This window comes from Carcharhinus amblyrhynchos, chromosome 4, assembly GCF_965287045.1.
Source record: "Carcharhinus amblyrhynchos chromosome 4, sCarAmb.v2.hapA, whole genome shotgun sequence".
NCBI lineage: Eukaryota > Metazoa > Chordata > Chondrichthyes > Carcharhiniformes > Carcharhinidae > Carcharhinus > Carcharhinus amblyrhynchos.
In genome coordinates this window covers 13,046,174-13,071,901 of record NC_137327.1, presented here as the reverse complement: position 1 = coordinate 13,071,901, position 25,728 = coordinate 13,046,174, and the positions used below count along the sequence as shown (strand labels likewise).

At 44.7% G+C, this 25,728-nt stretch overlaps 1 protein-coding gene across 1 annotated transcript; it reads left to right on the top strand.

Annotated features, from left to right (window-relative positions):
* Positions 1-8,326: 8,326 nt before the first annotated feature.
* emc8 (ER membrane protein complex subunit 8) lies at positions 8,327-24,441 on the top strand. The gene is made up of 5 exons (XM_080186716.1): positions 8,327-8,767; positions 16,767-16,843; positions 20,194-20,263; positions 20,674-20,768; positions 23,874-24,441. Exons 1-5 carry the CDS (start codon positions 8,564-8,566, stop codon positions 24,031-24,033), a joined length of 606 nt encoding a protein of 201 aa, XP_080042842.1. The 5' UTR covers positions 8,327-8,563; the 3' UTR covers positions 24,034-24,441.
* The last annotated feature ends 1,287 nt before the right edge of the window (positions 24,442-25,728 follow it).

The following is a 25,728-nucleotide window of genomic DNA, read 5'->3' as shown; positions in this document are numbered from 1 at the left end:
TGCCCAGGCCCTCAGAAGCGACCCAGGCATCAAAGGGGTGACAATCCCAGGCAGCGGAGGCACGCAGGTCAAAGCCTCCCTGTACATGGATGACGTGGCTGTGTTCTGCTCGGACCCCTCGTCTGTCCGCAGGCTCCTCCAGGTCTGCGAGCAGTTCGAGCTGGCCTCGGGAGCCAAAGTCAACCAGGGAAAGAGCGAGGCCATGTTCTTTGGGAACTGGGCCGACAAATCCTTTGTCCCCTTCACCGTCAGGGCAGAGTACCTGAAGGTGCTGGGGATATGGTTCGGAGCGGCAGGGGCATGCACCAAAAACTGGGAGGAGCGCATCGCGAAAGCCAGGCAGAAACTCGGCTTGTGGGAGCAACGCTCGCTCTCCATAACAGGGAAAAACCTGGTGATCCGGTGCGAGTTGCTGTCCATGTTGTTGTACGTGGCGCAGGTGTGGCCTATCCCCAAATCCTGCGCTGCAGCAGTGACGCAGGCCATCTTCAAATTTATCTGGAGATCAAAGATGGATCGCGTCCGGAGGGAGACGATGCACAAATCTCCAGAGAACGGAGGGAAAGACATTCCCAACGCCGCCCTCATCCTGATGGCCACCTTTGTGTGCGGCTGCATCAAGCTGTGCGTAGATCCTCAGTACACCAACAGCAAGTGCCACTACTTTTTGAGGTTCTACCTGTCCCGAGTGTTGCGAAGGATGGGTCTGGCCACACTGCCGCGGAACGCTCCGAGTAGTTGGACCGTACCGCAGCACCTGTCCTTCGTGGAGAAATTTTTCCGCAAACACACCTTTGACCACAAGGCGATTAAGCAGTGGTCAGCGCGTAACGTCCTTGGGGCCCTGAGAGAAAAGGAGACGGCGGATCCTGTCGGATGGTTCCCTGAGCAGACTGTCAGTGTCATCTGGCAGAACGCCTCATCACCAGAACTGACAAACAAGCACCAAGATCTGGCTTGGCTGGTGGTGAGAAGGGCACTCCCCGTCAGATCCTTTATGCACGCTCGAGGTCTCAACATCACCGCACGCTGCCCTCGAAGCGGCTGCGGGGCTGACGAGACGGTCGCACACCTCCTTCTGGAATGTGCCTTTGCAAAGAAGGTCTGGAGCGAGATGCAGTGGTATTTGTCGAGGTTCGTCCCGAGCAGCTCGATGACGCAGGACTCTGTGCTCTACGGGCTGTTTCCGGGGACGCACACCGAGACAAATATCAACTGCTGCTGGAAGGTCATCAACTCGGTGAAGGACGCACTTTGGTCCGCCCGAAACTTGCTGATCTTCCAGCTGAAAGAACTGTCCTCGACCGAGTGTTGCAGACTGGCACATTCCAAGGTCCAGGACTACGTGCTGAGGGATGGGCTGAAGCTTGGGGCAGCCGCCGCAAAGGCACAATGGGGAAAGGCCACGCTGTAAGGCCTTTTAACGGAGGCAGACCGAGGGCCCAGGAACTGCAGAATACCCTCGACCTGCGTAACTGTGTGCCAATCTGAGCACTAACGGCACACAGTAATCTATTGAGGCGTGTATATAGTTTTTAAGTATTGAAATGTAATCATGGTAATTAGTACAAATATGTAAATTTTGAGACATGGACATAGTTTTTTAAGTACTGAAATGTAGTCACTGTAGTTTGGACAGATCTGCAAAAATGTTTTGATTCCGCATTGTTTTGCTACTCGAAGCCCTGTACATTGTAATAGATTACTTGAGATTTTTATGAATAAAGTATATTTTTGGAAAAAAAAAATTTAAAAGTCTGTAAGATGTTGTGGAATGCTCGGGAACAATTAGCTCTGAAGATAGTGAAATAATGGGTTTTAGTACTAGATAAAATTAGAGACATTGTGGATAGCATTGTCTTATTTAAGTGCACATCTATTTTATTTTGTTGGGTTTTTTGCTTAATAAATACTTACTTTATTTAAAATTATCACAAAACATTTATTACATCATTCTCTGAATTTTAAGTTTTAAGTTTATTTGCCAGTGTCACAAGCAGGCTTACTGCAACGAAGTTACTGTAAAAATTCCCTAGTGGCCACACTCTGGCGCCTGTTTGGGAGGGAAAATTTAGCATGGCCAATGCACCTAATCAGCACATCTTTTGGACTGTGGAAGGAAACCCATGCAGACACTGGGAGAATGTGCAGACTCCGCACAGGCAGTAACCCAAGTCGGGAATCAAACTTGGGTCCCTGGCACTGTGAGGCAGCATTGCTAACCACTGTGCCATCGTACCACCCCTTTCAAACCTTTCCTCACATTATGTCAAATTGCAAAATTCAGTTGCGGGTGGTTGCTTCAAGTTTCCCTTCCGGGAATTGGAATAATCCAGCATTAACCATCAGTCGTGTTCTTAACACCTGACAACTGTAATACTGAAGATTTGTGCATCAGACCTAGCTGCACTCCAACCAAGCTGTTCCAAAGCAGCTACAACCCTGGCATCCAACAACAATGTGGAAAATTGCCCAGGTATGCCCTGTCCACAATAAGTGTCACAAATCCAACTGCCACTGCATCAACATTATGGAAGGGGTGCCAATCAAGTGGGTTGTTTTACCATGGATGCCATCTAGCTTCTTGGTGTTGGAGCTGCATTCATCTAGGCAAGTGAGAGTATTCCATCAGATTTTTGACTTGTACCTTATAGATGATGATTAGGATTTGGGGAATCAAGAGGTAAGATAATTACTGAAGAATGCCCAGCCTCAGGTTTGTTGTTATAGCCAGCACTTCAGTTCAGTTCCTGGTCAATGGTAACCGCAAAATAGTGAGCGATTCAGGAATGATAAAGCCATGGAACATCAAAGGGAGAATATCTCTCCTTTGGGAAATGGTCATTGTCCGGCACTTTTGTGGTGCGAAATAATTATTTTGTAAGTTGAGTTTGTGTCTTTATATGCCCTGTTTGTGACCAGGATTCCCACTCACTTGATGAAAGGGCAGCGCTCTGAAAGCTTGTGGCTTGTGCTACCAAATAAATCTGTTGGGCTTTAACCTGGTGTTGTGAGACTTCTTACTGTAGGGATTCTGTGTGCAGAGATGTCAAGGGTTGAAATTATTGAGGTAGCCTCTCCAGCTGTATCATGTATGTAAAGCAAAGATTTGGCCACAACAAAAATATGAAGAGGAGGCAGGCGGGTCACAAATGCTTTGAGCCACATTGTAACTATCACTGAGCTACACTGCGTTAATTGGGCTGGCTTAGATGAGCTATTTGTGGTTCACTACGTGCCGAAGTTAGTGAGAGCAAGCCAATTATAAAAACTTCTGTAGGATGTCACTGGATTGTACTAACTGGCTGAGTTCATCGGAACATCTGTTTTTATGAGGGATCGCAGTTCTGGAAAACTCAAATCCTTTATTTAGTTTCCAAGGATTGTTTTCTACATTTTAGAAAATCCTTGGCAGAAACTTAAAGAGAACCTGGCTACAATGGGTCTGTAATTAGGCAGTGATAAAAAGCAGATGTTCTCCCAGGGAACTGTGTCAACTTCACAGCTTTCCAGCTAAATGAAGATTAGGTTTCATATTGAAGCCCTGGAAATGGGATTTTTAAGAATTCATTCATGGGATGTTGGCACCGCTGCCTAAGCCAGCATTTATTTCCCATCCCGAATTGCCCTTGAGAATGTGATGGTGAGCTGCCTTCTTGAACCATGTGGCGTAGGTACACTTGCAGTGCTGTTAGGGAGGAAGCTCCAGGATTCTGATTCAGTGCGAGTGAAGGAATGGTGATATATTTCCAAGGCAGAATGGTGAGTGGCTTGGAGGGGTACATCCAGGTGGTGGTGTTCCCAAGTGCTGCCAACTTTGTCCTTCTAGGTAGTAGCAGTCATGGGTTTAGAAGATGCTGTCTAAGGAACCTTGATGAGTTCCAGCAATGCATCTTCTGAATAGTACACACAGCTGCACTGTTCATCGATGATGGAGTTTGTGCATGGTGCATCAATCGAGTGAACTGCTTTGTCCTGAATGGTACTGAGCTTCTTGAGTGTTGTTGTAGCTGTGCTCATCCAGGCAAATGGAGAGCATTCAATCATACTCCTGACTTGTGCCTTATACATGGTGGACAGATTCTGGGAAATTAGGAGGTGAGTTACTCACCATACAATTCCTAGTCTCTGATCTACTCTTGTCGGCACAGTATTTGGATGGTCTGTCCAGTTCAGTTTCTGGTAAATGGTAACCCATATTGATGCCATATTCAGCAATGCTAATGCCATTGTCAAGGGGTGATGTAGATTCTCTCTTGTTGGAGATGCTCATTGCCTGGCATTTGTGAGGTGCATTCGTTACTTGCCATTTGTCAGCCCAAGCCTGGATATTGTAGAACCTTTTGCATTTAAACATTGACTGCTTCAGTATCTGAAGAGTTGCTGAAAATTGTTCAATCATCAATAAACACCCCTACTTTTGAACTGATGATGGAAGGAAGGTCATTGATGAAGCAGCTGAAAATGGGCAGCATTAATGACGCCTCACAGATCCAGGCTCCTGAGGTCAATTACAATCTGTGTGGAGTTTACACATTCTGTCTGCATGGGTTTCCTCTGGGAGCTTTGGTTTCCTCCCACAGTCCAAAGGTGTGCAAGTTAGATGGATTAGTCATGGGAAATATGTGGAATTAAGGGGATGGGGGTCTGGGAAAGATACTCTGTCAGATAATTGGTGCACACTTGAGCCCAATGGCTTCTTCTACACTGTAGCAGGGACACCACCCTGAGGAACTCCTGTAATGATGTCTTGGAACTGAGATGATTGATCTCAAATAACTTTGTCTAAGTGTGACTCCAGCCAGTGGAGAGTTTTTCCCCAATTCACATTGACTTAAATTTTACAAGGACTCCTTGATGCCACACTCTGTCAAATGCGGACTTGATATCAAAGGCAGTCATTCTTACATCACCACTTGAATTCAGTTCTTCAGTCCATGTTTGGACCAAGGCTGGAATGAGGCCAGGAGTGCAATGACCCTGGCAGAATCCAACCTGAGCATCCATGGAACAAGTTATTGCAAATAAAATGCCTCTTGTAAGCATTGTTGATGACGCCTTCCATCACTTTATAGATGATAGAGATTAGACTGAAAGAGAGGTAATTAGCCATACCAGATTTTTCATGCTTTTTTGTGTACAGGACATACATGGGCAATTTTCCCCATTGCCAGATAGCTACCCAGTGTTATAGCTGTACTGGAACAGCTTGGCTAGGGGCGCAGCAAGTTCTAGACTGCACATCTTCATTACTATTGCTGGACTATTGTCAGAGCCCATAGTCTTTACAGTATCAAATGCTCTCAGCCAATTTTTGATATCATGTGGAGTGACTTGAATTGGCTGAAGATTGGCATCTGTGATGCTGGGGACCTGTGGAGGAGGCCAAGATGGAGCATCCACTTGGCACTTCTGGCCAAAGACTGTAACAAATTCTTTATCCTTATCGTTAGCATTGGTGTGCTAGGCTCCCACATCATTGAGGACTGGTATATTTGTGGAGCCTCCTTCTCCATTGAGCTGTTTACTTGCCCACCATTCATGGCTGGATGTGGCAGGATTGCAGAGTTTAGATCTGATTCATTGGTTGTGGAACTGCTTAGCATTATCTATCACTTGCTGCTTATGCTGTTTGACAGCTTCACCAGGTTGTCACCTCATTTTTATGTATGCCTGGTGCTGCTTCTGGCATTCCCTTTTAGTCTTCATTAAACAAGGTTGATCCCCTGTCTTGAGGGTAATGGTAGAGTGGCGTATATGCCAGGCCATGGGGTTACAAATTGTGATTGTATACAATTCTACAATTCTTATGGCCCAGAGTGCCTCGTGGTTGACCAGTCCTGAGTTGTTAGATCTGTCTGTAATCTATCCCAGTAATATTTGTGTTAGTATTGAATCATTGGGCCCCACACCTAGATTTATATACCTACATATTACTTGAGGGAATTGCTTCAGAGTCAGGACCACCTTGAAATAATTGTAAAAGATTCAGAGTTTTGGTTACAAATCAATGCTAAAAATACACAGAAGGTTTGGTCAAAGATTGGGTTTTTAATGAATGTCTTTCAAGAGGAGATGGAAATGGAAAGGTACAGGGAATTCCAAACTGTAGACCTAGATCAGTGGTTGCACAGTTGCTAATGGTGGAATAAAGGGATGCAGCAATGTATGGATGGTACTCTGGCACAATGGTTAGCACTGCTGCCTCACAACACCAAGGAACCAGGTTTGATTCCTGGCTTGGGTCAATATCTGTGCAGAGTCTGCACATTCTTCCTGTGTCTGCATGGGTTTCCTCCACGTGCTTCAGTTTTCTCCCATAGTCCAAAAGACATGTGGTTAGGTGCACTGGCCATGTTGAATTCTTCCTCGGTGTACCCAAACAGGTGCCAACGTGTGGCAGGATTTTCACAGTAACTTCATTGCAATGGAAGCCTACTTGTGACACTAGTAAATAAATGAATATAATCATGGTAAGAGAGTGCTTGCAATACCGGGGAATATTGTAGAGATGGAGAGCACAAAGATGAGAATTTTAATTGGGAAGTGTTGAGAGACTGGAAGTCAATGTATGTGACATCTCGATTTTAAAATTTTCATTCCTGTTTTAAAATTTGTCCATTGCTTTACCCTTCCCTTTCTCAATAATCTCCTCCAGCCCTGCAACCCTCCACCTCATCTATTTTGGGCCTTGCATCTGTCCTGAAGAGTGCAAGATGAAAAGCTTCGACAGCACATCTCTTTTTACAGCAATACTAAAGTTTTGTATTTCCAAGCTACTAAAAGAGATAAATCCTCCTTCTTCTGTTCCTTCCTAACCAAAAGAGAAAGTACAAATTAAGATAGTCCTTCTTTCATTACATTCCTTGTCATTAGTCAGTTACAATAGGCCCTCCCCTGAGACTGGTCTGTATAAATGGCTTGTTTCCTCCCACAGTTCAAATATGTGCTGGTTAGGTGGATTGGCCATGCTAAATTAACCCTAGTGTCAGGGGATTAGCTGGGTAAATATGTGGGTATGTGGGGTAACAGGAATAGAGCCTGAGTGGGATTGTGGTCAGTGCAGAATCTATGGGCTGAATGACCTCCTTCTGCACTGTAAGGACTCTATGACCCCCCAAGTTATTTTCGTCCATCAAGGTGCTCTTTTGCATGCCAAACAAGTAAACAAACTCAAATTAACTTAGGGACAAATTAAAAGGGGCAGCCCCCCATTCGCCCATCAAGGTAGCTTCATTGGTCCATCTAAATGGTGCCTTGCTGTTTATTGAAATAGTTGGTCACTTATTGATCATCAAAATTGTCCTTCCAATTCTACTGGTTCACCAAAATAAACCCTCAAATACTGTTTGTTCATCAAAAACAGATCTGCTAATCTTTTTGGTTAATCAAAATAGAACCTTCAAGTTATTGGTCCATCAAAATTGGCCATTCACTCTTATTGTTCCATCAAAATAGTCCTTCCAATCCCACTGGTCGGTCTTTTGGGTGGGCCAAACAAGTAAACTTCCAATCCCACTGGTCTATCGCAATAGGATCTTGAGTCTTGTTTCATTAAAATAGACTCTCCAATCCGATTGGTCTTCCAAATTAGGGCTGCAATCCTACTGGTTCCTTATAATAGGCCCTTCAATTTTATTGGGAAGGGTCTATCAAAACAGTCCCTCTAATTCTCTTGGTTTGCCCTTCAATCTTATTGATCCACCAGTTTGAGCACTCCAAGTCTATTGGATTGTCAAAAAAATCCTTCAATCCTATTGATCAATCAAAATAGACCATTTAATCATATTGGTCCAACAGAATAGGTCCTTCAATTCTATTGCTCCAGCAGAATATGCACTCTAATTCTAATGGTTCATTAAACGAGGCCCTTCAATCCATTAAAAAAGGTCCTGTAATTCTATTGGTTGATCAGAATATGTTCGTCTAGCTCTATTAGTTGATCAGAATAGGCTCGCTAATCCTATTGGTTCATCATAATAGGCCCTCTAATCCTCTTGGTTCATCAGAATAGGCCCTCTAATCCAATTGGTTCATCAGAATAGGCCCTCTAATCCTATTGGTTCATCAGAATAGGCCCTCTAATCCTATTGGTTCATCAGAATAGACTCGCTAACCCAATTGGTCGATCTAAATAGGTACTTTAATACTATTGGCTCATCTAAATAGGCTATTTAATCCTATTGGTGCCTCAAAATAGACACTCTAATTCTATTGGTCGATCTAAATAGGCACTTTAATTCCATTGGTCTATCACAATTGGCCCCGCCCTCTGAAATGTTAAAGGGTGGTGAAGCCTTCAGTTCTTTACGACAGTTTGCGACCGAGTTTCAGTTTGTGGCGGTGCCGGTGACTGGGCCTGGATCACGGTGTGGAGCCTGGGGGATGTGAGAGAGGCCGGGAGCGGGGCACCGAGTGGAGTGAGTCCGAGAGAGAGAGAGAGGGAGGTCCCGGCTCCAGTCCCAGGCCAGGCTCCCCGCGGCCCGCAGCGGGCAGCACCGACACTGAGGGGGGGTTTCCTCCGGCCTGCGGCCGCCTTTGGGCCTCCCCCAGCCCCGCGGCCATGACTCTGTTCAGGCTGACCACCCAGGCTTACTGCAAGATGCTGCTCCACGCCGCCAAGTACCCGCACTGCGCCGTCAACGGCATCCTGGTGGTGGAGAAACACAAGAGGAAGGACGGCCAGCCGGTCCTCTTCGTGGACTGTGTCCCGCTCTTCCATGGCACCCTGGCTCTGGCACCCATGCTGGAGGTGGCCCTGACCCTGGTAAGATTCACTCTTACAAAGACACACACTCACACAGTCGTAAACTATCTCACAAACATACACACTCGATCTCATACTCACTCTCTCTGTCATACACACTCACTCACAGTCTCTCTCTCTCTCTGTCATACACACTCTCTCTGTCATACACACTCTCTCTGTCATACACACTCTCTCTATCTCTCTCTCTCTCTGTCATACACACTCTCTCTATCTCTCTCTCTCTCTGTCATACACACTCACTCTATCTCTCTCTCTGTCATACGCGCTCTCTCTATCTCTCTCTCTGTCATACGCGCTCTCTCTATCTCTCTCTCTCTGTCATACACGCTCACTCTATCTCTCTCTCTCTCTGTCATACACACTCACTCTATCTCTCTCTCTCTCTGTCATACACACTCACTCTATCTCTCTCTCTGTCATACGCGCTCTCTCTATCTCTCTCTCTCTGTCATACGCGCTCTCTCTATCTCTCTCTCTCTGTCATACGCGCTCTCTCTATCTCTCTCTCTGTCATACGCGCTCTCTCTATCTCTCTCTCTCTGTCATACGCGCTCTCTCTCTCTGTCTCGTACGCGCGCTCTCTCTCTGTCTCGTACGCGCGCTCTCTCTCTGTCTCGTACGCGCGCGCGCTCTCTGTCTCGTACGCGCGCGCGCTCTCTGTCTCGTACGCGCGCGCGCTCTCTGTCTCGTACGCGCGCGCGCTCTCTGTCTCGTACGCGCGCGCGCTCTCTGTCTCGTACGCGCGCGCGCTCTCTGTCTCGTACGCGCGCGCGCTCTCTGTCTCGTACGCGCGCGCGCTCTCTGTCTCGTACGCGCGCGCGCTCTCTGTCTCGTACGCGCGCGCGCTCTCTGTCTCGTACGCGCGCGCGCTCTCTGTCTCGTACGCGCGCGCGCTCTCTGTCTCGTACGCGCGCGCGCTCTCTGTCTCGTACGCGCGCGCGCTCTCTGTCTCGTACGCGCGCGCGCTCTCTGTCTCGTACGCGCGCGCGCTCTCTGTCTCGTACGCGCGCGCGCTCTCTGTCTCGTACGCGCGCGCGCTCTCTGTCTCGTACGCGCGCGCGCTCTCTGTCTCGTACGCGCGCGCGCTCTCTGTCTCGTACGCGCGCGCGCTCTCTGTCTCGTACGCGCGCGCGCTCTCTGTCTCGTACGCGCGCGCGCTCTCTGTCTCGTACGCGCGCGCGCTCTCTGTCTCGTACGCGCGCGCGCTCTCTGTCTCGTACGCGCGCGCGCTCTCTGTCTCGTACGCGCGCGCGCTCTCTGTCTCGTACGCGCGCGCGCTCTCTGTCTCGTACGCGCGCGCGCTCTCTGTCTCGTACGCGCGCGCGCTCTCTGTCTCGTACGCGCGCGCGCTCTCTGTCTCGTACGCGCGCGCGCTCTCTGTCTCGTACGCGCGCGCGCTCTCTGTCTCGTACGCGCGCGCGCTCTCTCTCTGTCTCGTACGCGCGCGCGCTCTCTCTCTGTCTCGTACGCGCGCGCGCTCTCTCTCTGTCTCGTACGCGCGCGCGCTCTCTCTCTGTCTCGTACGCGCGCGCGCTCTCTCTCTGTCTCGTACGCGCGCGCGCTCTCTCTCTGTCTCGTACGCGCGCGCGCTCTCTCTCTGTCTCGTACGCGCGCGCGCTCTCTCTGTCTCGTACGCGCGCGCGCGCTCTCTCTGTCTCGTACGCGCGCGCGCTCTCTCTCTGTCTCGTACGCGCGCGCGCTCTCTCTCTGTCTCGTACGCGCGCGCGCTCTCTCTGTGTCTCGTACGCGCGCGCTCTGTGCTATACAGTTAATAGGGAAGGAGAGAGTTGCAGAATTTAGTGTTACAATCATAGGCAGGGTTTAGTGAAAGGTCTGCTTAATACGTGGTAGATCCTTCAAAAAGTCTTTATCGTTCTTGCGGTCTTGGTCAGAGCAGGATCCACACCAAGCTGTGCACCAAGCAAATGTTTTAGGCTGCTAAACCTTTACTTTGATTTGGTTCACTGGCACAATGGTTAACACTGCTGCCTTACGGCACCAGGAACCTGGGTTCAATTCCGGCCTATGGTCACTGTCTGTGTGGAGTTTGCACTTTCTCCCCATGCCTGTCTGGGTTTCCTCCGGGTGTTCCAGTTTCTTCCGACAGTCCGAAAGATGTGCAGGCTGGATGCACTGACCGTGTTAAATTCTCTGTGTACCCAAACGAGCACCTGACTAGGGGATTTTCACAGTAACTTCATTGTGCTGTTAATGTAAGCCGACTCGTGACACTACTAAGTCAACTTCAAACTTCAGGGTAGAACTGTGGTTAGCACTGCTGCCTCAGTGCCAGGGACCCAGGTTCAATTCCAGCCTCGGGTCACTGTCTGTGTGCAGTATGCGCATTCTCCCCGTGTCTGCTCGGGTTTCCTCCCACAGTCCAAAGATGTGTGGATTAGGTTGATTGACAGTGCTGGGTAAATATGTGGGGTTACGGGAATAGGGCCTTGGTGGATTTTGGTTCGTGCAGACTCAGTGGGCCGAATGGCACTGTAGGGGTTCTATGTGTTTTAATCGTCACGTATATTGAGGTACATGAGCAGTATTGTTTCTTGTGCACTAAAAAGACAAAATATACTGTTCAGAGTGCATATGGGAGAAGGAGAGGGTGCAGAATAGTGTTGCAGTTCCAGATAGGGTGGAAGGAAAGATCAGCTTAATATATGATAGTTCCATTCGAAAGTCTGATGGCAGCTTTCTTTGTAGAAAGAAACTTTGCCATCTGTATCTCACGGTCTGTTTTTAAAATCTAGAACAAAGAACACCACAGGACCAGGTCCTTCAGCCCAGCAAGCTTGCACTGACACATGACACCTTTCTAAGCTAAATAACTTCCGCTTCCATGTGGTCCCTCTATTCTCTACCTATTCATGTATCTGTCAAAATACCTCTTAAATGTAGTTATTATATCCATTTCTACCACCTCATTAGACAGTGCATTCTAGGTACTTTACACTCTGTGTAAAACAAAAACTTTCCACTCGCGTCTCCTTTAAACTCCACACCCCCCCCCCCCAACTTTTTACGTTGTGTCCCTGAGTAATTGATGTTTCTACCCTGAGAAAAAGACTCAGACTATCCTTTCTATCCTTGCCTTTCATAATTTTGTAAAGTTCTATCAGGTCACCTCTCGGCCTCTAACATTAAAGTGAAAACGGGCCAAGTTTATCCAACGGCACAGTAGCATACTGGTCAGTACTGCTGCTTCACAGCTCCAGGGACCTGGGTTCGATTCCCAGCTCGGTCAGTGCCTGTGTGGAGTTTGCACATTCTCCTCTTGCCTGCGTGTGTTTCCTCCGGGTGCTCCGGTTTCCTCCCGCAGTCCAAAGATGTGTGGGTGATTGGCCATGCTAAAATTGGCCCTTAGTGTCCTGAGATGCGCAAGTTAGTGGGATTAGCAGGTAAAATGTGCAGGGCCTGGGTGGGATTGTGATCAGAGCAGACTCGATGGGCCAAATGGCCTCTTTCTGCACTGTAGGGTTTCTAGGATTTCTAATCTCTCCTAGTAACTAATACCAAGCAGCATCCCAGTGAACCTTTTCTCTACCCTTTCCACATCCTTCTGATAATGTGGTGACCAGAACTATACATAATAGTTTTGTTGCAAGGTGAACCTTTCACATGTCAAATGGACTGATCTCCTCTTTTCCCCCATTGCAAAATGGTAACACATTTTTGATATGTTTTGGATTTCCACATTTTTTATAAAATTGCAACTCTGAAATCTTCTATATGCCAATGTTGCCACTCTAATTTTAATAGTTTGCTTGTGAAACGTTCCAATTTGTTGCTGAGCTCCCTAAGTAATTCATTGTATGTGAAGCACGCTGTAATGTTTGATTATCGGATGTAATCTGGTACTGTATAAATTCGGGTCTTTACAATTCTGATTATAGATCTGTGCTAATTGTTTTGAGTTCTTTTGACATCCTTCCACTTCTCCCCCCACCTTATCCCACCACCAAACAAGGTTCCTCATGGGAAATCTAGTTCAGAAAATTCAAGTGATATTGGCTGCCACACTCAAAAATGGTTAAATTGTGGTTGGGTGTTGGGATGTGCGAGGTGGTCCACTTTGGTAGGAATAATGGTAGGAAGGATTATTACTTACGTGGCAAAAAACTGCAGCAGGCGACGGTGCAGAGGGACCTCGGGGTCCTTGTGCATGAGTCGCAAAAACCCAGCTTGCAGGTGCAGCAGGTGGTCAGGAAGGTGAATGGGATGCTGGCCTGCATAGTGAGGGGGATTGAATATAAAAGTAGGGAGGTCTTGCTGCAGCTGTATAGGGCATTGGTGAGGCCGCAGCTGGAGTACTGTGTGCAGTTTTGGGCGCCGTACTTACGCAAGGATATTTTGGCCTTGGAGGGAGTGCAAAGGAGGTTTACTAGGCTGATGCCGGAGTTGAGGGGGTTGAGCTATGAGGAGAGGCTGAATAGATTAGGCTTGTACTCGTTAGAGTTTAGAAGAATGAGGGGAGATCTCATTGAGACGTATAAGATGATGAATGGGATGGATAGGATAGAGGTGGAGAGACTCTTCCTGCTCAGAAAGGATAGTAGGACTAGGGGGTACAGCCTCAAGATAAAGGGGGGGCGGTTTAGAACAGAGTTGAGGAGGAACTTCTCCACTCAAAGGGTGGTGAATCTCTGGAATTCTCTGCCCGTTGAAGTGGTGGAGGCTACCTCGCTAAATATTTTTAAGACGCGGGTTGAAGGGTTTTTGATAAGAGAGGGGATTAAGGGTTATGGGGAGAGGGCGGGAATGTGGAACTGAGCCACGACAGATCAGCCATGATCTTATTGAATGGCGGGGCAGGCTAGATGGCCTACTCCTGCTCCTATTTCTTATGTTCTTTATGTTCTTATGTGTAATTATACTGTGTTATCGTTCACCAAGACACAGTTGATGTGGCAACTGCACTCTTCCACGCCCATCGAAGTCAGGAGCTATGGATAGTGATGGTAGAGACTCCAGCTTGCCATCACATGGCTGATCAGGAATCTCTCCTGCTCTTATCCCCTGCTATAGTTAATCAACCAGTTTGGCTGCATTATGAAGGCACCTTTCTTCACTATCAAGTCCTGGAGTGACCATCAAACCCAAAATTTCTGGCTTGAGAGCAGGGCTGCCACAAAACCACATCACCACAAGACCTCTCTCTATTGGGTCTGTGTAACTGGAGATTATTCTGGATGGAAAGATGTTGGGTAAAGTGCCATATCCGAGGTAGATTCTTTACTCGAGAGTGATTGGGGTGTGGAATGCACTGTCTGCTGTGATAGTGAAGTCGAACACATTAGGAACTTTCAAGCAGTTAATGGATAGGCACATGGAGTCCACCAGAATGATAGGGAATGGGATAGCTTGATCTTGGTTTCGGACATAGCTCAGCACAGCATTGAGGGCTGAAGGGCCTGCACTGTTCTATAACTCTTGAGGCCAGCACTTCAATTTTTTCATAAATTGTCTGAAGAGTTGCTAGTAATGTCACTTTGAAGATTGTGGACAACAAAACAAAGATGGACTTGACTGAAGCAGCTTTAGAACAATTTATTTTGTAGAGTTGGGCATATAATTGGATGATGCAGTATTGAAGTTTATATATTTGGGAATACAGGGCAGTCTGAGATGTAGGCAGAGCAGGGAAAATATTGACTGGTGAGTCTTTGTGTAAATATGTCAACGTCCAGCTAATAACTTGGAGCTGTCACAATATGAAATAAATGTTAAATTGCAATAAAGGGATATCTTTCTGAATAGAACATTGATTAGCCTTTTATAAATTCCTTCCTGGGATGTTTCTGGCTGGGCCATTGCCCATCCCTAATTGCCTTTGCTTGAACTAAGGGCATTTAAGAGTCAACCACACTGCTGTGGCTCTGAAGATGCATGTAGACCAGACCAGGTAAGGGCGGCAGATTTCCTTCTCTAAAAGGAATTAATAATTAGATGGATTTTTTTCAACAATGGTTTCATCGACCATTAAATCCAAATTTATTTTTTTAATTGAATTCAAATTTGATCGTCTGCCATGGTGGGATTTGAGCCTGGATCCCCAGAATGTTATCCTAGATCTCTGGATTACGAGTCCAGTGACAGTGACAATGCCAATGCCACTGTGCCACCACCTCCCTCATTTAGTTATGGTACCCGCGCATCAGGATGCAACTAAGCTGGAAAAAATATTGTGAATAAATGCGAGTGTATAAAGGAGTGGAGACAAAATGGGTTCAATTCAGTGGGCTTCTTGAAGTTGGGATGGGTACTGGTGGTGGACGGTGTAGGGCTAAGATGACATGGGCCAGTTGGCATGATTTGTACTGGCACAACACTGTACACCTGAGTAGTGGTGACTAAAATGGGAAGAACTTTATTCAGGTATGAAACGTTACTGAGGGGTTTAAATACCATGTCAAGGAAGGTAGTTGGGCGACCTATCAAATATTTGAGAAATGAAGGTAAGCAAGTTTCTTTGGATCAGGAACACCATTGTATACAACCGTTTGGACCCCAGCAGGTCTTTAATATTTGATAATTGAGATGAGAGAGTGCCATACTGATAAAATGGGCTGAATCGTTGCTTCCTATTACAAGAGAGCTATTCCCTCCCAAAACTGGTAATGACCACAACATGTTTTAGCTGCAGCTGTACAACACTCCAGTGATGAAGTCAGCTGTGTATACGGTCTCTTCAAATGTTCTTGATGTTCCCCATGTGTTTAGAATTAGTTTTTCTTTGACTGGTGAGGACAGCATTGTATAAGCCCTGATGCTTGAACAACCTGCTGAACCTCATTAACATGTAAACAAAGGCAATATTCATATTGTCCTGCTACTCCAGCTCATTTTAAATATATTACCCCACCCTTCAGAATCTTGCTGAAGTAGTGTGTCCTTGGGTACCTGTCTTTGTCTCTTATCATCTCTCTACTGTCTTTTCTCAGTCTGTATGATAAATAGCTTGTGCTCAATTGTTTTTATTTTTGCCAAAGTTCAGTCTTTCTTCACCCCATTTCCTCTTTTCTCCTACCTCGGTGTGTTACCACTGACTGCTCCTGACTCACCATTCTGTTCCATTAAACTCTCCTTTCTGCTCAACTCCTGCACCTGCACACACGCTGCCTTCTTGATCTTGCTATCGTATAATTGTCTTGAGACCTCCCAATGTTTCTGTTATTCAGTAGACTCTGGTTACTTCCTTGCTTTCATTCTCCTGCAAACTTCTGTCTCTGGGGGTAGCTACCTACTCCCCTGACACTGTCTCAACTGCCTGCATGTTTCTGACCTATTTTGACTGCAAACCTCTGGCCTGTTTCAGATTCAACGGCACCGGTGGCACAGTGGTTAGCATTGCTGCCTCACTGCGCCACTGACCCGGGTTCAATTCCAGTTTGGGGATCTCTGCCTGTGACCATTTTGCACATCCTCCCCGTGTCTGCATTGGTTTCCTCCCACAGTCCAAAGATGAGCGGGTTAGGTTGATTGGCCATGCTAAATTAATCATAGTGTCATGGGGATTAGCAGGGTAAATATGAGGAGTTATGGGGAGTAGAGCCTGGGTGTGATTGTGATGGGTGCAGACTCGATGGGCCAAATGGCCACCTTTTGCACTTTGTTACATTAGATTCAATGTCCTCCCACCTGATTTTCTGTGCTGTTTATGGCATTAAATTTGCAAGTTATAAATATATCCTGTGCAGCTGTCGCTACCTTTTGTCTCTTCTCTCTCCTAATTGTTTATTTTGCAGTCTGTCTCCATTGCAGTACTGTTACCTGGCTTTTCTCACTGCTGTTTCCAAAAGGTAGTTCCTCCTGGCTTGGATGGTCACACCATACGTGTGCTCTCCCAGATTTCATCGAATCCTCCATTTACCAGAGGAAATCCTAAGATGTGGCCAGTGTGACAGGGCAAATCAAGAGCCACTCTTTTTCTGTGTAGCAAGTGGTACTGTATACATAGCTGTTTTCTAAATGCCTTTATTTGTTTTGCTTTCAGGTAGATTCTTGGTGCAAAGAAAATAACTACATAATAGCGGGATACTACCAGGCCAATGAGCGTATGAAGGACACCAGGTGTGTAAAAATTTTGACATTGTAGGTAAAACTTACACAATCTCGATTTTAATCTTGAATTGTATATCAAATATTTTGGGTTCCTCAAACATCCCTCTGCCTTCTCCTTTAAGTAGAGAAGATGTTAGATCAGCTCGCGTGAGTGAGATTCTTCAATTAATTCATGAAGTGTACAAAAACAACATGCTTGGCTTCCTGTTGTTCCTGGATTATGTACTCCTGAGGGGAGAGGTGAATCGTGAGCTCCATGTTTTTTAGGAAAGCTATTTCCCGTGGGTTCAGCATCCAAAGGTCCACGAACACACCGCTAAAGTCGCAGCTTGTTGTTTCTGCTGTTTATTATTCTGTGCATTGATTAGAACCACTTTTTAAACTGAATCACCTGCTTGAGGAAGGGTTGTGTAAGTGTGCACAACAGTATGCATTTTTAAAGCTTATTTATTATGTCACAAGTAGACTCACATTAAGTTACTGTGACAATCCCCTAGTTGCCACACTCCCCCACACTTTTTTGGCCAAGCTAAGGGAGAATTTAACCAATGCACCTAACCAGCATGTCTTTTGGACTGTGGGAGGGAACTGGAGCACCCTGAGGAAACACGGGGAGAGCATGCAGATTCTGCACAGACAGTGACCCAAGCCGGTAATTGAACGTCACTCCCTGGTCCTCTGAGGCAGCACGTGCTATGCCACCGTGCCATCCCACAATGTAGTAAGTGTAGTTGTAATGAAGATCTTGCATAGTTAAGTGGCAGCACAGTGGCTAGCACTGTTGCCTCTCAGTGCCAGAGTTTGATTCCCAGCTTGGGTCACTGTCTGTGCGGAGTCTACGTGTTCTTCCCACGTCTGTATGGGTTTCCTCCGGATGCTCCAGTTTCTCGTGCTGGTTAGTGCGTTGGCCATGCTAAATTGTCCTTCAGTGTATCCAAATAGGTACCGGAGTGTGGCAACTAAGGGATTTTCACAGTAACTTCATTGCAGTATTAATGTAAACTTACTTGTGACACCAATAAATAAACTTCACAAAATTTTATATGGTTATATACATTTGGGTGAGTGGAAAGCAGGAATTATTCCTGATCAGGATTCTAGTATTTTTCAGGAAGAACTAAAATGGAGAGGATGCAACAGTATTCAGAACCAGTTAGTATTGTGTTTAACAGGCAATCCCCATGATTATAGGGATTTGTGGTGGTAGGGAGATTTTCTCCAGTTCCATATACTGTCTTTGGTACTTGCTCTGAATGCCCAGCAATTGTTTAACCACATATTTGTAATAGGGAATGTTGAGTATGCTGAAGCAGAGGACGACATCATCATACTGAGATCTAAGTGTTGGGAGTTCATTGTGTAAACTGAATCCAAAGGATAGCCTTACTGTTGATTGCTTTGCATCCTAAAAGGCTTGATGTGGTACAGGACCAAGGCATGTTTTGGAATGGGTTCCTGAGATTATTGTTTAACGAGTACTAAATTAACCCTCAGTGGTGTTGTCAAAGGCTCAAGACTAGCTGACTTGTTTATCTAGCTTTGTATCATGAGCCATTTTACTGGTGAAGAAATTGAGTAAATGAAAAATAATTCTGAAGTTCTGACAACGACATCTACTCATCTCAATCTCTCTCCCATTTTTAAGTATGTTTCCACAAAATTGCCTGCAACAAGCTGCTTGCTAGTTATTTTCCATCATGTACTTCTGATATAGCACAGGAATTATTTTGGGAATGTTTCACCTGGAAGTCTTTGAACATGGAGATCTGCAATCATGTGATTACCAGGACTCAAGATTATCATTGCATATCAGACATCAAGAAAACAGGATAATTGCTGGTGTCTGAGATGTGCCTTGATGGGAAGCATGCACTAGTTAAACAGACTCCAGTCCCCCCACCCCATCCTGCAATGCAGCTTGTACTGGATGGTTTGATTATGATAATTCTGGAGGCATGCTTCTTCAATGAAACCATTGAACTAAGAGAGCAAAGAAAAGTACAGTGCAGGAACAAGGCCTTCGGCCCTCCAAGCCTGTGCCAATCATGTTGCCTGCCTAAACTAAAACCGTGTGCACTTACGGAGTCTGTATCCTTCCATTCCCATCCTGCTCATGTATTCGTATACTTGCTCCTCAAATGCTGCTATCGTGTCTGCTCCCACCTCCCTGGGCAGCACATTCCAGACATTCACCACCCTCTGTATAAAAGAACTTGCCTTGCACATCTCCTCTAAACTTTTCCCCACGACCTTCAACCTATGTCCTTTAGTACTTGACTTTTCTACGCTAGACAAGAGCATCTGACTATCCACCTTGTCCATGCCTCTCATAATCTTGTAAACCTCTAGAAGGTCACTCCTCAACCTCTGTTCCTGTGAGAACAAACCAAGTTTATCCAACCTCTCCTCATAGCTAATACCCTCCAGACTAGGCAACATCCTGGTAAACCTCTTCTGTACCCTTTCCAAAGCATCCACATTCTTCTGGTAGCGTGGCAACCAGAATTGTACATCTATACTTGACAGCAATAGCCCAAGTGCTCTTTTATCATTTTGTTATTCACTAGTTTTTTGAATTTTTCACTATCTTCAGTTTATAACGTTCAGTATTGTATCTGTTCCTGTATAGATTTGGCTTGTATATGAACCATGTTCTTGGGCTGTCAGCTCTGTAGGGACAGTAAATTTTGTTGTGGAGGGGGGGGGGAGCAAAAAATAGTAAACTAATTGAAGAAGAAGTTGAAATGGGTGTCAATGTCTTAAGATTTTTAAGTTCAGTGTTTGCATTGACTGCAGGGATGGGCAGTGTCACAATGACCTCGCAGTTTGTTTATCCTTGTTCCCTGAGGACTCTGCTCAGAACCAATGATGGCACTGAAGGTATTTTGCTGAATAGGTATACATCCACAATCTGAAGGACCTAGTAAGGAGTCTCTCAACACCAGGTTAAAGTCCAGCAAGTTTATTTGTAATTGTGAGCTTTTGGAGCACTGCTCCTTCCTCAGGTGAGAAGGAGCAGAGCTCTGAAAGCTCGTGATTCCAAACAAACTTGTTGGACTTTAACCTTATGCATTGAGACTTCTTACTGTGCCCACCCCAGTCCGACACTGGCATCTCCACATGGCTACCACGGACACAGTCAGACTCGACTATACCTTTGGCAATTTAAATCAGAATGTAAATGACTGAATTTTTGGAATAATTTAGTTTGACAACTCAAATGGTGTCAACAAATGACCCCAGTTTTCCTCTCCCCAACACTGGTGCCTTGCACCTTGCTGACAATATTTGCATTGAAGTCTGGAATAATTGACAAGTTGACAGTTTTGAGTTATGTCTTTCCTCTTTTCCTTTTGCAGCCCAAACCAGGTTGCGGAAAAGGTTGCGTCTCGGATTGCAGAAAACTTCAGTGATGCAGCCCTAATCATGGTATGGTATTGTACGAGTTAATATCTCCAGGAGCATAAATTGCAGAGGAAGAAATGGCAGTTCGCCGTGTTGAATTTTGGGACAACTGGCGTTTTTGTCATGGCCGTCGGAAAATTCTCAAATTTGGATTGAAATTCCACTTTTAAATTTGATAATTTGAAATCCATCTTACTTCATTCCCCCTCCGTGGAGCTCTGTGGGTCAGGATAGGAATAGCCACTTGGCCAAGGTACTGGATGGCTGACGACCCCTGTGAGAATAGCTCAGCAAGCCTGAGCACCTATAGGAGAGATCAAAAAGGCTGGCATTAGAATGGAGAGAGAATCAAGACCGTGTCCATTTGTGATGTGATTCTGCAGTGCTGTTTGTAGTACTTGTCTCTAGTTCTAATTCTTGTCCATTTTTATTAGGTGGACAATCACAAATTTACAATGGAGTGTGAAGAACAATCGATTGTAGTGTACGAGCACCATGAAAATAAATGGCGATGCAAAGACCCAAATACGTGAGTATAGATGTGTTCCTAGTGAAACAGAACAGTGTTTAACACACAGCAGATATCTATGTATTCAGATTGGTATCAGCAATGGCTGTGGTATCATTCATCACTGAATAAGAAGGTTGTAGGTTGAAGAGCCATTTCAGAGACTAGAGCAGAAAATCTGAGGGAGAACTGTACTATTGGATAACATCAGTATAACATAGAATGTTATACTTAGGGGTATACAGCCCACTTAAGTGGATGTATACGATCCCCTTGCATTTGTTGGAGGGTGAGTGGAAAGGGAGTTTGTGTCCTGGCCACCATTATCTAGTAATTAACATGAGGTGGCATAGTGGTTAGCACTGCTGCTTCTCAGTGCCAGGGACCTGGATTCAATTCTGGCCTCGGGTCACTGTTTGTGGAGTTTGTACATTTGCCCTGTATCTGCGTGGTTTCATCCAGGTGCTCTGGTTTCCTCCCACAATCCAGAGATGTGCAGGTTAGGTTAATCGGCCATGCTTAATTGACCCTAGTGTCAGGGGATTAGTAAGCTAAATATATGGGGTTACAGGAGTAGGGCCTGGGTGGGATTGTGGTTGGTGCAGACTTGATGTGCCAAATGGTTTTCTTCTGCATTATGACCAACAACAGCACCGAGAAAATCACAGTACCTCTGGTAGCATCTATGGAAAGAGGAGTTGATGTTTCAAATCTGGTATAACTTTGGAATGGTTGGACTCAGTTTCTGTCTCCACAGTTGCTGCCAAAGCATCTTTCAAATATTCAACAACTGCAGTGTTTTGCTCTTCTGACTTCACAGTTCAATTGGTTATTTATCTCACTGGGATCTTGCTGGCTGATGGATTTTCTTACATTACAACAGCCACTGCAGTTCTGGCTGTTAAATGTTTTGGGATGTCCTGAGGTTGTGAAGGAAGCTTTATAAATGCAAGCACTTTTCTTGTATCCCATGGGAAGTGAGAGATAATTGTTTAACTATTCACGTATCTATTACAATTAACGATTTTTGGGAATTGACATGCTTCTAATATTTGTAATGCATTTTGCAAAATGGACTCCTAACGATAAGGGACATGGTCTGTCTTAAAGGACAGTTTTATTTGACTTTTAATATATAAAATAAGACGTGTATTTGCTAACTAGGTAGTTTGCTTTTCTTTTTAATTTGTTACTAGATACAGCTACTGATCTCTCCAATCCAGAATGCTTGGGACCAAGTCATTTCTGGACTTTGGAATTTTCTGAATTAAAGCATGACGTTAAAATGCCTAACCACACATGCATGAATTCAAGTTTTTTTAGGCTTATTTACTAGCTTCAATGAAGTTACTGTGAAAATCCCCTAGTCGCCACACACTGGCACATGCTTGGGTACACCGAGGGAGAATTTAGCATGGCCAATGCACCTAACCAGCATGACTTTTAGACTGTGGGAGGAAACTGGAGCACACAGAGGAAACCCGCACACATGGGGCAACATGCAAGCTCTGCACAGACGGTGACCCAAGCCAGAAATTGAACCCGGATTCTTAGCACTAAGGCAGCAGTGCTAAGCACTGTGCCACGCTGGAAAACACTCTAGATATAAATATTTACTTAAAGTTTAAGAACAAAATTCTAGAAAATCCTTTCAATCAGGAATCTTTTGATTTTGTTCCCTTTCTTGTCCCCTCACCATTCCCCTGAAGAAAAACTCTTGTTCAACCTTGTCTGACTTTCGTGGACCTGTTTTTTCCTTGTCCCACTGACTCATTGCTCAAAACGTATTAGCCCAATTCTGATGAAAGATCATCCTCCTGAAATGTTAATTCTGTTTCCCTCTCCACAGGTGCATTCTAACCTGCTGAGTATTTCCAGCATCTCCATTGTTCTATTTTTAAAGTTGATTTTAGTGTCGTAAGTCGGCTTACATTAACACTGCAATGAAGTTACTGTGAAAACTGCCGATCGCCACGCTCTAGCATCTGTCCGGGTACACTGAGGGAGAATTTAGCATGGCCAATGCACCTAACTTGCATGTCTTTCGGACTATGGGACGAAACCGGAGCACCCAGAAGAAACTCACTAGGAGAACGTGCAAACGCCACACGCAGTCACCCAAGTCAGGGATCAAACCTGGGTCCATGGTGCTGTAAGGCAGCAGTGCTAACTAGTGTACCACCATGCTGCCCTTGTCAAATCTACTCATCCTAAAACTGTGACCTTTTGTTCTAGATTGCCCCACAAGAGGGAGCATCTGCTTTGCATCTAGTTGTCGATACCTTTTATTATACTATGTACTTCAATGTGATAGTGTTTTACCTTGAACCTCTCTGAATTTACTCTCTGGGCTTTGTTTTTGCAGAAGCTATTTTAAATTTAAAAAAAAAAATTCCTGCTGCTGCGTAGCAATGACGGGTGCATTTTGTGGAATGTAACTTTAGAGGAATTTCTAGCCAAATCCCAAACTTAATATGCCGCATACCATATTGTTTTTCTATGAAAGTGACTGCAAAGTATGTAAGGGAACTTTTCTCTTTAGCTGAAAAATCATTGCAGAAATGTACCTTCTGCAGTTTAAATTTTCGTAAGCAAATTACATGTAATGTTTGAAGTAAAAAGCTCTGTTCAGCACATTTGTGTTGTGGCTGTTTCTAACTTAAAGAACTTCTAGGGCAGAGAATGGGATTAACTTATTGTTACTTTGGCATATATTTCTTGAAATATAAAATAGTGCAAGAACATAAGAACTAGGAACAGGCACCTTGAACCTGTTCTGCCATTCACTAAGAAAATGGCTGATCTTCTTGTGTAACCAGCTCCACTTAGCCGCCTGCTCACCATAACCTTTAACTCCTTTACTGTTCAAAAATTTCTGTCATTGCCTTAAAAATATTCAATGAGGTAGTCTCAACTGCTTCACTGGGCAGGGAATTCCACAGATTAGCTGAGTCAGATTTGTGAACACTTGAAAGAATAAAGTAACATCCTTCTTCAGAATGAATAATGAGAGGATTGTATCCAAGATATTTCCCAGCTCCCAGTGTTGACTTCTTTTGCATTGAGCCCTGGGACATATAGCTGGTCATGTATGTATATATTTGCTAAGTGCTTTTCCTTTTGCAGTGATTTCTGTGAAGACTGGTCAGAGGTGCAGCGAATCACAACCTGTCTCCTGGATGGTAAATCGTATGACTCCTTAGTGGATTTTGATAACCACATGGATGATCTCAGGAATGACTGGACAAACCCAGAGATCAACAAAGCTGTTCTTCATCTCTGCTGAGACAGCTTCCTGCGAATGTTCTCGGGGCATTCTCTGGTCGACGGGGACCTACAACCTCCTCTGGCTGCAATGAGCGACCCTTAATGAATGTGAAACCTGATAAGTGGTAAAATGGAAACATTAAGCACACCAGCTTACTGTGCTAAGAGATAAGTGAAATGTTTCAAGCCTTCTCATAACTGGGCCATGGGCCCCTTGGTTTCCACAACAGGACAGTAGGCTTGTGATCAAACCACACATCATTTTTTTTTTAGTTAAGTAGTTTCAGTCATAAAATCAAACTTTGGGCATTTCAAAAGGAGACAAGTGAATTATGAGATTTTTAAAATTTGCAACCTTAAATAACTTTAGTCTGTTTGTTTTAAAGGAAATGCTTTTAGAATATTTGATTAAATGAGAGTTTAAGCACCTCTTGGCTGAATGTCCTGTAGCATGTGTTTGGTTAATTTTATTACTCCAGTTGTGCTATTATGGTTCATCTCCAGTTTATGAAAGATTAAACGTGGGCTAATTTACAAATGAATGGATGGGGGGGGTAAGATTTATTTTTTTTCACTAAATTAACCAAATAAGTTTTTTTTGACTGTGCAGTTTAAAAGCCTGAAGAAAGATCTTCCAAAATGTAACAACACCAGTGGATAGTAATGACATTTTATGCACAGATGCAATGGTGTGTTGCAAGAAAAGTAAGAGTGTTGATGTTGGGATTGGGACTTTGTACAAATTGCATTGCAACAGTGACTAGACTTCAAACTCCTTCACATATATATACATAAAATCTTCCATACCCACAAAATATTTGGTACGGTTATATCTTTTTATTTTGAAACTGGAATTGTAGGTGCAACATTATCCCAGTTTGAAAAATTGAATTCTTGAAATTGTATTCACAACATTCTAAATCCCTGGTTTAACCATAAGTATCTCTCTTGATAATCCTTACATTCTTGGAATCCAGAAGTGAAAAGTGTTAACTTTCATTTAAAGCTCTATGAAGCCAATTGATCAGTGTGAACTAGTTTAGTTGTGGAATTGAGCACTAACAAGTTCCATCCAATTTGAGAACGTATTTTCATGTTGCGCCACCTGAGCATTTGGTGACACAACACTCAGCAATCTACTGCAGATTGCAGTATCTGTATACAACTTGTGTGATAGGCAATTGCCCTGACTTGTTTGTAAATTTTTGTTAAACAAATCCCATGGTACAAGATTGGGATTGATTGTTCTGTCATGAAGAGTTTATTCTGGATGTGGCTGGTTTTAATATGTAAATAATTTGGCAGCAAATGTTTGCTGGTTTGAATTTTGTTCTGGCCGTTTTTCTTCACTCCAGCAGCTTTTGTGATTACGATTATCCCTATCTTCAGGTTATGCCAAGTAAAATACAACACAGCAGCAAATTTATATTTTGGAAGAAACCTTTGCGATTTTGCAGATACCATTGCAGTTCTTACACAGTTAACTTCTTTGCAATCATCCATTGTATAAACCTGAGTGTTTTTGTTTATAACTGTTCCATTAGTTCTGGCGATCACTCCCAGAATTTTTATAACTCTGGACTGCATCTGATTCCATATCCTGCATTCACAGATTGTAGTATGGTGAACAAAAAAAAGAGAGACACTATCAAATCCAAACACCACTGCATTGTGTCATATATATTTATTTCATAATTGAACCCATGTCTTTTAT

Bases quoted from the DNA above. Each gene is read 5' to 3' on its own strand.
- emc8 (XM_080186716.1), top strand. From the start codon at position 8,564: ATGACTCTGTTCAGGCTGACCACCCAGGCTTACTGCAAGATGCTGCTC. The intron at 8,768-16,766 runs GTAAGATTCACT...TTTTGCTTTCAG, and splicing joins TGGAGGTGGCCCTGACCCTG to GTAGATTCTTGGTGCAAAGA. The intron at 20,264-20,673 runs GTATGGTATTGT...CATTTTTATTAG, and splicing joins GTGATGCAGCCCTAATCATG to GTGGACAATCACAAATTTAC.